This window comes from Rhinopithecus roxellana, chromosome 12 (genome assembly GCF_007565055.1).
Source record: "Rhinopithecus roxellana isolate Shanxi Qingling chromosome 12, ASM756505v1, whole genome shotgun sequence".
Lineage (NCBI taxonomy): Eukaryota > Metazoa > Chordata > Mammalia > Primates > Cercopithecidae > Rhinopithecus > Rhinopithecus roxellana.
The window spans coordinates 91556357-91571458 of NC_044560.1; the positions used below are offsets into that span (position 1 = coordinate 91556357).

The window sequence follows — 15102 nt, forward strand, 5'->3', positions numbered from 1 at the left end:
AATACAATAGGGGTTAGGGCTTCAAGATAAATTTTGGGGAACCCAAACATTCGGTTCATAACAGCTAGCAAGTACTATAATTGTATTCTATTTCCTAAGTTGTGGTTTTTGTAAACTATTGATGTAGAAATGTATTTGGAGTGATGTACTCCTATTTTGTTGGAGGGAAAAAACTCAGCAATAAAACAGCATTACAGTATAGTTGCTTTTGTGGAAAATATATAACAATGCATGAAAAACGTTGTGTGTGTGTAGGAAAGGCTGTACACCAACTGTTAGCAAGGTTACCGCTGCTTGCTGAAATTATAGGCAATAATTTTTTGTGTGTGTATTTTCTGGCATTTCAGAAATACAAGGTAAGCAATAAACATGAGAACTTTTATTGAATACTAGAACAGAAAACTGTTGTGGTATTCTTTTAACAATACACCAGAATCCATTCAACAGTCTGCTGATAATAAATAACTGGCATGTACATAATATTTAGGGAAAATGCTATGGATTATTTTACACCAGTGTCGTTTCACCAAAAAACGTGATGCCGATGGCTCTCTTTTGTCAAGGGTTTCAAAGGCTCACCCTAAACGTTCACGTGCATTTTCCCAGCGGAGGAAAGATGGTTGTTCTTCATCAGAGTCTGCGGCCCAAGAACGCAGGCTCCTCCCGCAGGAGCCAGGCTGATGATGCTCGCAGGGATCGGATCCTGGGAGACCCTGAAAGGAGCGAACCCGGCACGCACCGGTGGGGGCGTCTGCGCTCGCGGAGCGGCTCCCGGGGAGGACGCTGGGAACGATGCTCCGGGGAGGACGCTGGGAACGATGCTCCGGACAGCCGCTGCGCAGGCGCACGGGGCCTCGGCTGCCCGCCGCGGCGCTACAAGGGAGCGTGGCGGCGCAGTGCCGGGACCTGGCGGCAACGGTGGGAAGGCGGGGCGTGCCGGCCCAGCGGGGAGAGGGTGAGCGGGTGGCTGTCCCGGGCTTGGGGAGCTGGGCGAGCCGGGAAGCGCGAGTTCCGCCCGCGGCCACCCCGTCGCGCGCGGTGCTCTCCGCAGCCCCGGAGTCGTGCTTAGACAAAGGCTGGGAGGGCAGGGCCGGGCAGGTCCCGCTCTGAGGGGAAGACTTAGCCTCTCATTTGGGGAGGAGGAGACGGGGTCTAGCGGTTTCGCGGTTTGCTACAGCCGGCTAGGGAAAGAGCTGGGATTCCAAATCCCCGGCTATACACATAATTACTGCCCCAAACAAAGAATTGGATTGTATTTATCTCTTTGTGCTTCCTGACACCTGCGCGGTGCTTTGAACTTTGTGGGCTGTGTCTGCCCACCGCCTCCGTGTATCGTTTGTAAACATTTTTACAGTGATCCATATACGTTCTAGCGTTCTGCCCTATGACTGAGCCTCCTTGGTCCTTTGCTGATGCTAATGTCTTCTGCCCGGCATCTGCAGGGGCTGCTGAGAGTAAATACTTGGCGCCTCCAGCTGCTGGGCGAGGAGACAGATGGAGCTCAAGTTGGGAGATGCGCCCTGAGAGCTGATGACAGACACAAGTCCAGATCTCGGATTTTGATACTGTATGTTCTCTGGGTTCCTGAGAGAGGACATTGAGGAGTAGGAGTCGGCGATTAAAGGAGATCGGTGCAATTGGGAAGCCTCCTGTCAGAGGTTCCAGCAATTTCCTCATCAGAGGTGGACAAGCCCTATGGGCTAAGACAGAGGGTCCTCAGAAAGGAGTACAGACGCCATCATGCTGCAGCAGCTCCTGATCACCCTGCCCACCGAGGCCAGCACCTGGGTGAAGTTGCATCATCCAAAGAAGGCCACGGAGGGGGTGGCCCTGTGGGAGGATGTGACTAAAATGTTTAAAGGAGAAGGTGAGAATAAACTGATGGGTGGGAGGGAGGAAAAGCAGTCCCCTCTAGTGTGAGACGGAATGAGTCACTTGAGTGGAAGCATCTCTTAGATGAATGGGTGGAAGGTTTCTGGAGTTCTTGATTGTGGCTCCTAGTCTGGGGTTTTCCTAAGTAGTAGTGGTCAGTTCAGCCTAAGACCAGTATTTCAGTGTCATGGTAATGTATATTATTTATTTTCATCTTTCCCATGGCCATGTGGGGCAGGATGAACTTAACCTGATTTTTCTTATTCTAACAGTGGGGAAATGTAAATCAAATGGGAGGCCTGCCCAGGGTCACACAGGAACTTAGTGGCTAGGTCAGAAGCAGCAGCAGCAGGGGAAGTACCAAGTAAGCCTGGAGTAACTTGTACTAGAAATCAAAGAAGAGCTTAAAGACTAATGGATATGTGTCAAAAGAGGCCAGGTTTAAGGGTCTGTCACTTGACAGATTTGGGAAAGCTTAAGTATCCAAACTGATGGTAACACCTTGAATAAGTAAATTCCACATGATCAGTTTGACACTTAAAATAGAGAAAGATGGGGGGAATTTCATGTGCAAACATTGGAGGTAATTAATACACTGATTCCTTACTTTGAAAAATAGGTTATTATGGGAATGAATGATCCATTTACCTTGCCTTTTAGATCCTCTTCAGCTGGGGAGGGAAAGCTTTTTACGGAAAATGCCTGCCAATAATAAAGATAGAAAGAGGCCAGGTATGGTGGCTCATGCCTGTAATCCCAGCAATTTGGGAGGCCGAGGCAGGCAGATTGCTTGAGACCAGGAATTTGAGGCCAAGAGTTTGAGACCAGCCTGGCCAACATGACGAAACCCTATCTCTACTAAAAATACAAATATTAACTGGGCGTGGTGGTGCATGCCTGCAATCCCAGCTATTCCTGAGGCTGAGGCACGAGAATCGCTTCAACCAGGAAAGCGGAGGTTTCAGTGAGCTGAGATGGCGCCACTGCACTCCAGGCTGGGTGACAGAGCAAGACTTTGTCTCAGAAATAAATAAATAGATAAATAAATAAATGTAGAAAGAATGATAGAATCTTTTACCATAAATAAAATAATTGAAAGGTTCATGGGGAACAGATACTTACATGATATCAAAGTATTATTCCCTCAAATTACTTACTAAATGGCAAGGAATGAACAGAATTTTCCAATGGTGAGGTGTGGTGGTCACAGTTTTAACCAAATGTCTCAGTAATGGGATAGCTGGGCATTTTATACTTTCCGGATACTGTAATATAAAGCACCTGGTACCACCTACAAGGTATTCTTACCAAAAATGTTTAACGTGATTCTAAATTAAATTTAAAGACTGAACTGCTGGTTTACAGAAAATACAGGGGATGGAGAAATAAGATAAATCCACCTTGAGGATACAGTCAGACTGTTCTTGTATCTTAAAAAGACAACGTCATGAAGAAAGGAGAAATACTTATTCTAGAGTAAAAGAGACTAGAGGTAACAACCACTTTGAATGTGTGAGCCTTAATTAACTCCTGGTTTGGAAAAAATCCAGAATAAAAGTTGAGGAAACGGTTGAGGAAATGTGAATATGGACTGAATATTTAGATGATACTATGGAATTATTGTTAATTTTCATAGATGTAATAAATGGTATTGTAGTTATACAAGAGAAGATCCTTATTTGAAATCTTTAGGGATAAAGTATTATGATGCAGACAACTTTAAAATGCTTCAGAAAAAATGTAGATCAGTAAAGCAAATATGGTAAATATTAACAATTGTTGAATCTAGATGTGGATGTATGGATGTTCAATAGTCATGATAAAAAGTTGGAGTAAAATACAAAGTTATTCACGTGCCTTAATTCCTAGTGCTTTTTTTTTTTTTTTTTTTTTTTTGAGATGGAGTCTCGCTCTGTCACCCAAGCTGGAGTCCAATGGCGGGACCTTGGCTTACTGCAACCTCTGCCTCCCAGGTTCAAGTGATTCTCATGCCTCAGCCTCCTGAGTAGCTGGTATTACAGGTGTGCACCATGACACCCAGCTAAGTTTTTTGTATTTTTAGTAGAGATAGGGTTTCACCATGTTGGCCAGGCTGGTCTTGAACTCCTGATCTCAAGTGATCTGCCCACCTCGCCCGGCCTCCAGTGCATTTTTTTTTCTTTTTTTTTTTGAGACAAAGTCTTGCCTGCTCTGTCACCCAGGCTGGGGTGCAGTGGCGCGATCTCGCTCACTGCAACCTCCGCCTCCCGTGTTCAAGTGATTCTCCTGCCTCAGCCTCCCAAGTAGCTGGGATTACAGGCACCTGCCACCACACCCAGCTAATTTTTGCATTTTTAGTAGAGACGGGGTTATACTATCTTGGCCAGGCTGGTCACGAACTCCTGACCTCGTGATCCACCCACCTCAGCCTCCCAAAGTGCTGGGATTACAGGCGTGAGCCACTGTGGCCGGCCTGTAGTGCATATTTTTAATACCTCAAATTCAGCCAAAATTACTTAAATTCTAGAAAGCTGACAGTGTGTTATGTGTAGCACTTTAGCAGATGGAAAAAAATGAGCAAGATAGTTTCCATCCATACCCTCATTAATACTCAATTGAGAGAGATAATTATACAAATAAAGTAAAAAGCAGCCTGAGATAGATACTAGAACAGATATAAAAACCAAGCTTTTGGGAAGCATAGGAGAGAATAAACTTTCTTCTCATTAAGGGTGTCTGGGAAAACTTTACTTGAACTGGGCCTGAAGGATATCTCAGTTTTTCACCAAATAGGATTTGGGTGGGGTACTATCCAGCTGTGTTCAAAGAATGGTACTAGGATTGTGTGGGTAGGTGTGTCCAGTGAATGAAGGATAATGTTTAGAGAAGATAATACTTAGAGAAGCCATGGACTGGTTGTGGAGGATCTTGAAATCTATGTTGATTAGCTGGGCATAGTGGCACACGCCTGTAATCCCAGCTACTCGGGAGGCTGAGGCACGAGAATCTTTTGAACCTGGGAGGTGGAAGTTGCAGTGAGCCAAGATTATGCCACTGCCCTCCAGCCTGGGTGACAGAGCAAGACTCTGTCTCAAAATAATAATAATAATAATAAAATAACAAAAAGGAAATCTATATTGAAGTGTTTACATTTTTCTTTCTTGTCAGTCGGGAAACCTTTGAGGATTTTTGAACAAAAGATTGGCCTGAGAGATCTCTAAGACCATTGGGAAATATCAATGGTGAAAGCAGCTTACAGCATGTCCTCCTTATTAAGGAGGCCCTTGAGTCGCTCTAAATGTCCCTGTTTGTGAACGTTTTTGGGAAGAAGCCACACTGAGTGGGTCTGTAGGCAGTTTCTCTGGGTGATATGGGGAGATACAAACCTCATGGCTCTTTTCCTTCCCCAGCTCTGCTGTCTGAGGATGCTGATGAGACCCAGGGAGAAAGTTTAGACAGTAGAGTGGCCCTTGGACCCCTGACAGCAGAATCCCAGGTGGGTTGGAGTTTCTGGTCACTCTCTTGACATTGGTTCTCAGATTTTAAGAACACTGGAATTTGATTTTCTTTGACTCAACTTCCTGGATTGGCCTTTCTTTTTTTTCTTTTTTTTTTTTTTGAGACGGATAGTGGTGCGATCTCGGCTCACTGCAAGCTCTGCCTCCCAGGTTCACGCCATTCTCCTGCCTCAGTCTCCCAAGTAGCTGGGACTACAGGCGCCCGCCACCATGCCCGGCGAATTTTTTGTATTTTTAGTAGAGACGGGGTTTCACCGTGTTAGCCAGGATGGTCTCAATCTCCTGACCTCGTGATCCACCCATCTCAGCCTTCCAAAGTGCTGGGATTACAGGCGTGAACCACCACGCCCGGCTGATTGGCTTTTTTTAGCCTGTTCTTCCTTAGAAAACCAGGCCACATCAGTTGATTTCACAGGTAATTTCCCCACCAGTAGTAACCCTCCACAGGAAACCTCTTTTTTTGCCAACCTCTAGCCGTTTATCCAACAAATATATTGTGCTGAGGCCGCATGTGTGTTTGAGAGAGAAAAGGAGATAGAGAGGAGAAGAAGTATGTAATGTAGTCCTTGCCCATGAAATTCACGTATCATCTGGGAGAAAGACAAACATGAGTCATTTTAAGCAACATTTAAAAGTCAACAGAATCAGTTTCTGATATTCTTGGACATGTGTACACTTCATTGATGACCTTTAAGTGAGGATTTTTGGTCAAGTCCTAGAGCAGGACTGTAACTGAGAAAAGAAATGATTTTCTTTTCAGATTTCAGCTTTCAGAGAGGATACTGGCAGGTCATGAAGAGCATGAGCTAAATAGGCTAATCAGAAAAGGAGGGAAAACTTCAAAGAGCAGTTTAACAGTGTGCCGTGTGTCCTAAAGGAATTAATCAGAAAACTGATAGCACTGGCGAAACTCTGCACTACCAAACCCCAGAGGCATAGGGAAACTCAAGAAAATCAGAGAGTAGTCCGAGAAATAGAAGAGGGTATTATTAGAGAACAGAAGAGTTTTAAAGTGGAGTGATCTTGGCTCCCAAAATCACATGGTTTAATCATGTGTTTAAATCACAGGGTTTAATCCTATGTCTTTAACTTTTCTCAAATTCAGCTTTCTCATAGGTTAAATGTGGGTGCTAACATCAGCCTAATAGGCCTGAAATGCATTTCAGAATTATTTACAATACAAAAAGCATTAAAATATTCTCTATACTTAGGGGATTTGCTGTTATTTCAGCCTCCCAGCATCTGAATTCTCTTAGCTTTTGGGAGGTTTTTTTTTTTTAATTATTATACTTGAAGTTCTGGGATACATGTGCAGAATGTGCAGGTTTATTACATAGGTATACACGTGCTATGCTGGTTTGCTGCACCCATCAACCCGTCATCTACGTTAGGTATTTCTGCTAATGCTATCCCTCCCCTAGCCCCCATCCCCTGACAGGCCCCAGTGTGTGATGTTCCCCTCCCTGTGTCCATGTGATCTCAGTGTTCAACTCCCACTTATGAGTGAGAACATGCGGTGTTTTGTTTTCTGTTCCTGTGTTAGTTTGCTGAGAATGATGGTTTCCAGCTTCATCCATGTCCCTGCAAAGGACATGAACTCATCATTTTTTATGGCTGCATAGTATTCCATGGTGTATATGTGCCACATTTTCTTTATCCAGTCTATCATTGATGGGCATTTGGGTTGGTTCCAAAGTTTTGCTATTGTGAACAGTGCTGCAATACACATATATGTGCATGTGTCTTTATAGTAGAATTATTTATAATCCTTTGGGTATATACCCAGTAGTGGGATTGCTGGGTCAAACGGTATTGCTGGTTCTAGATCCTTGAGGAATCGCCACACTGTCTTGCACAATTGTTGAACTAATTTACACTCCCACCAACAGTGTAACAGCATTCCTATTTCTCCACATCCTCCCCAGCATCTGCTGTTGCCTGACTTTTTAATGATTGCCGTTCTAACTGGCATGAGATGGTATCTCATTGTGGTTTTGATTTGCATTTCTCTAACGGAGTATTTTTTAAAAATAAGTGTCAAATGGTTATTTGTTTTTTGTAGATCATACATAATAGACCCTTATATTTCTTACCCCAGCATGTCTATCTCTGTCCAGATGTCTCCTAGTAAGGCAGAATTCATGCTCCCTCCAAAAATGTGCTGTTCTCTCATACTTTTATTATTAACAGAAAAACCTAGGTAAGGTTATTTTACCCATGCTGAAGTATTCTCATTTTAACCAATTCTTTCAGCCCAAGAAAAGTCCCTGTCTTCTCTTGTGGCCTTAGCCCCTTCTGAACTCCCCACTTCCCCAAATACTCCTGAACTTTATTGTCTTTAATCAAAATTACTGTACACTGTACTGTGACCTTCTTTAATATTTCATGAATATTTTCCCTTCAGCCAGATGTAAGTTGCAGAGGTAGCTTACATGTTTTATGGATTGTTTTATAAACTCCATTTTATGTAATCTATAATCATTATAATAAATTAAATGATTAGCAAGAGAGTATCCAGGAAAACTTGACTAGAATCTCTTAGCTTCTAGACAAGGTCAGAAAAACTTCCTGAAGTCTAGCTGAAAAGGAACATATTTGATGTTCTAGGAACTATTAACCTTCAAGGACGTATCTGTGGACTTCACTCAGGAGGAGTGGGGGCAGCTGGCCCCTGCTCACCGGAATCTGTACCGGGAGGTGATGCTGGAGAACTATGGGAACCTGGTCTCAGTGGGTAAGGATGGGCTTCTCTTGAAAATAGGATGTACATATTGGATGAAAACCTTTGTTTCTCAATTAAGTGCTTTGTTTGGGGTTTGGGTTGTATATTAGAGGTTTTCTGTTTCCTTCTGAACACCCAGTCAGGATTGCTATGCTCTCTTCTGCTCTGTTCTTTCTACTCTATTCTGCTTTCTTTAGAAGGCCTGAATACCAAAGAACCATATTTAAATTCTTGGGATGGCTCTGTGATCTCAGCACATACAGTCTTTTCTTCCCCATAAGCAGGATATCAGCTTTCCAAACCTGGCGTGATTTCCCAGTTGGAGAAAGGAGAAGAACCATGGCTGATGGAGAGAGAGATTTCAGGAGTACCAAGTTCAGGTAAGTGCAAGGCAGGTGGGGCCTTTGTGATGTCAGCCAGAGAATTCCCCTCAAGGCCTTCTCCAAGCTGTGGGGAAGACTGAGGCCCTGCAGATGGTACATTCAAGAAAGTTGATTCTGTTATCTCTATCACCCTTTTCCCACACTTGCATCTTCTCATTAGTCTCTCTGGAGTCAGAGGAAAAGAGATGCCTTTCTCATCAGGGTTAACCTTCATCATTTCTTCTGCTCTGACTTTCATGATTTTTACCTCTTTCCCAGTATTCTAAACCTTGCTCTGATCATAGTTTATTTCCCATGTACATTTAGATTTACACAGGTCTCTCCTCGTTAAACACACTCCACTTCAGTGGACTCTCATGTCGTTTTACCATCGGTTTCACTTTCTCTCAATGATTTCATTTTCAATCTTTTTTCTAATCCTTATTCTGTGATCACAGTTTCAATTGTAACTGTCTCATTTTAACTTGTGTAATTTAACTTTTCATGCCAGAAAATGTATGGCTCTTTGAGAAATCAACCACAGAATTCGTTCTTAGCAGATCCAATGGCTTTTAACAGTCTTCGTTAACATTTAAGTTCAGTAATAATGACAGTATTTACCTGGGTTCTCTGAATGATAGTTGGGTTCTCTGTGAGTCCCACATTAGCTTTGTCTTAGAAATGAGGAAAAGGAGGCTGATTAAGAAATGTATACAGGGCCGGGCGCGGTGGCTCAAGCCTGTAATCCCAGCACTTTGGGAGGCCGAGACGGGCGGATCACGAGGTCAGGAGATCGAGACCATCCTGGCTAACATGGTGAAACCCCGTCTCTACTAAAAATACAAAAACTAGCCGGGCGAGGTGGCGGGCGCCTGTAGTCCCAGCTACTCGGGAGGCTGAGGCAGGAGAATGGCGTAAACCCGGGAGGCGGAGCTTGCAGTGAGCTGAGATCCGGCCACGGCGCTCCAGTCCGGGCGACAGAGCGAGACTCCGTCTCAAAAAAAAAAAAAAAAAAAGAAATGTATACAGGGCAGTTAGCCACTACTTGGTAGACTCAGTATCTTAATTCTAATCATTCTGACCCCACAGTTTGTGTGTTCTTGCGGCACTATTTTACATGGCTGCATTAGATTATACATATAGTCCTTGTCACCTTAATATCCTTTCCTCTATCAACTAGTTTAATAATTTTTGTCTCCTCTATTTCTCTTGTTGCTTTTTCAGTGCTTCTCATCAGTGTCTTTTTTAATGCAGATACATGATTTCTGCCTAGGTCAGGATATGAACTTATTCCTTGATCATATACTGATCTGGAGAAATTGTTTTTTTTTTTTCTTTTTTGAGATAGAGTCTTGCTCTGTCACCCAGGCTGGAGTGCTGTGGTAGAGTCTTGGCTCACTGCAACCTCCACCTCCTGGGTTCAAGCAATTCTCCTACCTTAGCCTCCCAAGTAGCTGGGATTACACGTGTGAGCCACTGTGCCCGGCTAATCATTTTTGTATTTTTAGTAGAGACAGGGTTTCACTATGTTGGCCAGGCTGGTCTCAAACTCTTGGCCTCAAGTGATCTGCCTACTTGGCCTCCTAAAGTGCTAGGATTACAGGCATGAGCCACTGCAGTGGGCCCTGGAGAAATTGTTTAGGTCACTGGACAGTTCCTCTTCATCTGGTGATTCAGAAGGATTCTTCTGCCTGTGGCTCCTCTGTCCCCTAGGGTTTCCTCATCATCTGCATTTAGACACACAGAATAAGCGAGGAGTTATAATAGAATAAGCAAAGGAGTTCATTTGGCAGGTTTTTATGGGCCGGTCTAAGGTGGTTCACATCACTTTAACTTTCATTCTCGGAACAGGAGAGACCTTCATGACTTCACTCAATCTAATTCAAGGGAGATTGGGAAATATACTCAGTTGTATGTCCAAAATCGGGGAGAACAGAGTTTAGGGAATAACCAGCAGTCTCTGCCACGATTTCTGAGGAACCTTTGTCTTTTTTACACTGCTGTTCTATTTCTGTACAAACTCCCACAGATGTTTTGTGATGGTTTCAACTATTCCTTCCATGCCCATATTCTCCTTATTTTCATCTTTGTTTTATATATCCATATGAACCCTATTCTTACGTATCTCTGGCATTTATGACATCTCCACATAGAAGCACTGTACTTCAAACCCAGTACATCCAAAAACAGAAGCCATCTCATCTAAACAAGTTTCTCATCCTAACCTCCCCTGTTCTTTCAGTCTCTAGAAATCATGGTATCATCAAGAACATTAAGCATGTTTTCTACTTTGTTTTTCCCTGGTTCCCTACAGTTTTTTCCTTAATATTACCTGTTTGATCCGCTTGTACTGTTCATCTGTGTTGAGGCAACACTAAGGCAAATTTCCATCATTTTATGCCTGAGTTACTAAACTTTCAAGTTGCATTTGCTGATGTCTTACTTTCTTTTTCTGAATCTTCTTGAATGTTACGGCCAAATTTGGCCACTTGAAATACCACATTTATCTTGCTTTTGCCTTTAAAAGAAAAATTAAACATCTCCCTATTCCCTGTAATCAGTAATCTAAACATCTCTGCTTGCTTTTTAAGCTGACTCCAAAATTTATTCAGCTATTTCTGAGCTCTTTTTGTGTGTTGTTACTAAAGTGAGGTTAGAAATACTAAGGAATAAGATTTTTTTGTGAACAGGAAGTATTGGTGCTTTAGGTTGGCAGAGCCCAAAATGGATGGATAGGAATGTAAGGGTAAATATCAGAGAAACTCCTTCATCCAAAAATTTTATGCCAGGTATACTGTGAATACAATATATATTCTCTATCCTTAAAGATTTTACAGAGTAATTAACATTTTATCACAAATTGAGAAGCCATTTTCTACCTCTTATATTGGCAAAAAATATGAAGGTTGATCAAATCCAGTGAGTATGCAGGGAAAGGCACCCATATTTGCTGAGTGTGCACACATCCACAACCCATCAGTTTCTCTAGTAAAGCCAATGAAATACTGACAGGAGTATACAAACATTTATGTATGATGATGTACTATGGTGTAATTTTATAACAGTGAAAAATTGGAGACAAGTGAAATGTTTTTCAGTAGGGACAAGTCAAATTATGTTATGTCCATGCAGTAGAATGCAATGCGGTTGTAGAAAAAATAAGATAGCCTAGTTAGGTGGTTTACATTGTCTTCCCAGCAACTCAGAAGGCTGAGACAGGAGAATCACTTGAGTCGAGGAGTTGGAGACCAGCCTGAGCAACATAGCATGATCCCATGTCTAAAATATAATAATAATAATTTAAAAAAAAATTTTTTTTTTTTTTGAGACGGAGTCCCGCTCTGTCACCCAGGCTGGACTGCTGTGGCTGGATCTCAGCTCACTACAAGCTCCGCCTCCTGGGTTCACGCCATTCTCCTAAAAATTTTTAAAATAAAGAATGAGATAAAACTTAATGTACAGATATAAAAAGAGGCCCATAAAGATGTAGACTTAAGGCTGGGTGTGGTGCCAATAACAAAGGTAGAAGGAGGCCAGGCATGATGGCCAACACCTGTAATCGCAGCACTTTGGGAGGCTGAGGCAGGCAGATCACTTGAGGTCAGGAGTTCGAGACCAGCCTGACCAACACAGCAAAACCCCATTTCTACTAAAAGTACAAAAATTAGCGGCCAGGCATGGTGACTCATGCCTGTAATCCCGGCACTTTGGGAGGCCAAGGCAAGCAGATCACAATGTCAAGAGGTTGAGACCATCCTGGCCAACATGGTGAAACCCCGTCTCTACTAAAAACAGGTAAATTAGCTGGGTGTGGTGGCGCATGCTTGTAGTCCCAGCTACTTGGGAGGCTGAGACAGGAGAATCACTTGAACCCGGGAGGCGGAGCTTGCAGTGAGCAGAGATCGTGCCACTGCACTCCAGCCTGGCAACAGAGTGGGACTCTGTCTCAAGAAAAAAAAAAAAAATTAGCCAGGTGTGGTGGCACATGCTTGTGACCCCAGCTGCTCAGGAGGCGGAAGCAGGAGAATTGCTTGAATTTCGAAGGCGGAGATTGCAGTAAGTCAAGATCGCACCACTCCACTCCAGCCTGGGTGACACGAGACTCTGTCTCAAAAAACAAACAAACAAAAAGATATAGAGTTAAAACAGATGTAGATATGTATATGATTTTTATTTTGCACAGATGTATACTTAAGACCATATATGTACAAATGCATACATTCACATATACATTTTGGTGGGAAATGCATGAATAGAGACATTTCAGAATCCTCAACCACTGGAGGGAATTTTATCCCAGTTAGGGAGATGCTATCCTTTGTTAAAAGTCAGTGCATTCCTACATTATTCAGTGTTTTATTTAGTGTTTAAAAGTATTTGAGATACCTTTTAAAATACTTTTTTGTAAAAAAAAGAAAATTTTATCATAGAAATATGGGCTTGAGATGATATGATGTTAGAATCCTATCTTCCACCCAGGCATGGTGGCTTACACCTGTAATCCTAGCACTTTGGGAGGCTGAGGCAGGTGGATTGCTTGAGCTCAGGAGTTTGAGACCAGCCTGGGCAACATGGTGAAAACCCCTCTCTACAAAAAATACAAAAACTAGCCAGGTGTGTTGGCATGTGCCTGAAGTTCTAGCTACTTGGGGGACTGAGGTGGGAGGATTGCTTGAGCCTGGTAAGTTGAGGCTGCAGTGAGCCATGATCATGCCACTGCACTCCAGTCTAGGTGACAGAGTGACAGACCCTGTCAAAAACAATATTCTGTCTTCCTTGATCTTATCTTCTGATATTTGCTCTTATTGTCTTATTAGTTTATTTCCTCTTGCAGTTCACATGGATGTGCTCCTCTAATTTCTTAAAGTCATTTTACATACTTTTTTCTTTGAGACAGAGTCTTGCTCTGTTGACTAGGCTGGAGTGCAGTGGTGTGATTACAAGCTGAGATGTGAAGTGATCTTCCCAACTCAGCCTCCCAAGTAGCTAGGACTACAGGCACACACCACCATGCCTGGTTTGTTTGTTTGTTTGCTTGTTTGTTTTTGTAGAGACAGGGTCTCTTTATGTTGTCCAGGCTGGTCTTGAACTCCTGGGCTCAAGCAATCCTCCTGCCTCAGCCTCCTAAAGTACTGGGATGATAGGCATGAGCCACTGCACCTGGCCCACCTTACATACTTCTAACAGCTTCTTTTCTCTACTTCTTCACTTACATTCATATCAGCTCTCTAGAATCACATTTGAAGACAATCCAAAACTCCTGTACCTAGTAATATATATTTTGTCCTCCCATTCTCACTGTGGCAATTAATTTTTTAAAGTGCAGGGAATATGGGTCATTTTTACTTTTTTCTTTCTTTCAGACTTGGAAAGCAAAACAAAAACCAAAGAGTCAGCCTTACAGAATGATATTTCGTGGGAAGAATTACATTGTGGCCTAATGATGGAAAGATCTACAAAAGGAAGCACCATGTATTCCACCTTGGGAAGAATCTCCAAATGTAATAAGCTAGAAAGCCAACAAGAGAACCAAAGAATGGGTGAGGGGCAAATCCCCTTGATGTGCAAGAAAACATTCACTCAGGAGAGAGGCCAAGAATCTAATAGATTTGAGAAAAGAATTAATGTGAAGTCCGAAGTTATACCAGGACCAATAGGTCTTCCAAGAAAAAGAGATCGTAAATATGACACATCTGGAAAGAGAAGCAGATACAATATAGATTTAGTTAATCATTCAAGGAGTTATACAAAAATGAAGACCTTTGAATGTAATATTTGTGAAAAAATCTTCAAACAGCTTATTCACCTTACTGAACACATGAGAATTCATACCGGGGAGAAACCTTTCAGATGTAAGGAATGTGGAAAAGCCTTTAGCCAAAGTTCATCTCTTATTCCACATCAGAGAATTCATACTGGTGAGAAACCCTATGAATGTAAGGAATGTGGGAAAACCTTCAGACATCCTTCATCACTTACTCAGCATGTTAGAATTCATACTGGGGAGAAGCCCTATGAATGTAGGGTATGTGAGAAAGCCTTCAGCCAAAGCATTGGACTGATCCAGCATTTGAGAACTCATGTTAGAGATAAACCTTTTACCTGCAAAGACTGTGGAAAAACGTTTTTCCAGATTAGACACCTTAGGCAACATGAGATTATTCATACTGGTGTGAAACCCTATATTTGTAATGTATGTAGTAAAACCTTCAGCCATAGCACATACCTAACTCAACACCAGAGAACTCATACTGGAGAAAGACCATATAAATGTAAGGAATGTGGGAAAGCCTTTAGCCAGAGAATACACCTTTCTATCCATCAGAGAGTCCATACTGGAGTAAAACCTTATGAATGCAGTCACTGTGGGAAAGCCTTTAGGCATGATTCATCCTTTGCTAAACATCAGAGAATTCATACTGGAGAAAAACCTTATGATTGTAATGAGTGTGGAAAAGCCTTCAGCTGTAGTTCATCCCTTATTAGACACTGCAAAACACATTTAAGAAATACCTTCAGCAATGTTGTATGAAATATACTAAATATACTAAACATCAAAGAATCTATGTTGGAGCAAAAGATTCAAAATCAGTGGTTCCCTGATTTTTTTATTTCCAAAAACACATTTTAAAAAAATGGTTTGGCACAA

At 42.4% G+C, this 15102-nt stretch overlaps 1 protein-coding gene across 2 annotated transcripts; it reads left to right on the forward strand.

Moving 5' to 3' along the window:
- Positions 1 to 887: 887 nt before the first annotated feature.
- On the forward strand, positions 888 to 15102 carry ZFP69B (ZFP69 zinc finger protein B). Of its 2 annotated transcripts, none has more exons than XM_010354224.2 (5): positions 888 to 955; positions 1443 to 1867; positions 7977 to 8103; positions 8376 to 8471; positions 13817 to 15057. In XM_010354224.2, exons 3-5 carry the CDS (start codon positions 8070 to 8072, stop codon positions 14983 to 14985), a joined length of 1299 nt encoding a protein of 432 aa, XP_010352526.2. In that variant the 5' UTR covers positions 888 to 955; positions 1443 to 1867; positions 7977 to 8069; the 3' UTR covers positions 14986 to 15057. The 2 variants fall into 2 exon arrangements, with proteins under 2 accessions (XP_010352526.2, XP_010352524.2); XM_010354222.2 differs by lacking the exon at positions 888 to 955 and adding an exon at positions 5262 to 5347 and having other exon boundaries at positions 1253 to 1867; positions 13817 to 15102.

Excerpts from the sequence above, each read along its gene's own strand:
- ZFP69B (XM_010354222.2), top strand. The coding sequence starts at position 1,741 with ATGCTGCAGCAGCTCCTGATCACCCTGCCCACCGAGGCCAGCACCTGG. Across the intron at positions 1,868-5,261 it reads TAAAATGTTTAAAGGAGAAG|CTCTGCTGTCTGAGGATGCT; the intron begins GTGAGAATAAAC and ends TTCCTTCCCCAG. Across the intron at positions 8,472-13,816 it reads TTCAGGAGTACCAAGTTCAG|ACTTGGAAAGCAAAACAAAA; the intron begins GTAAGTGCAAGG and ends TCTTTCTTTCAG.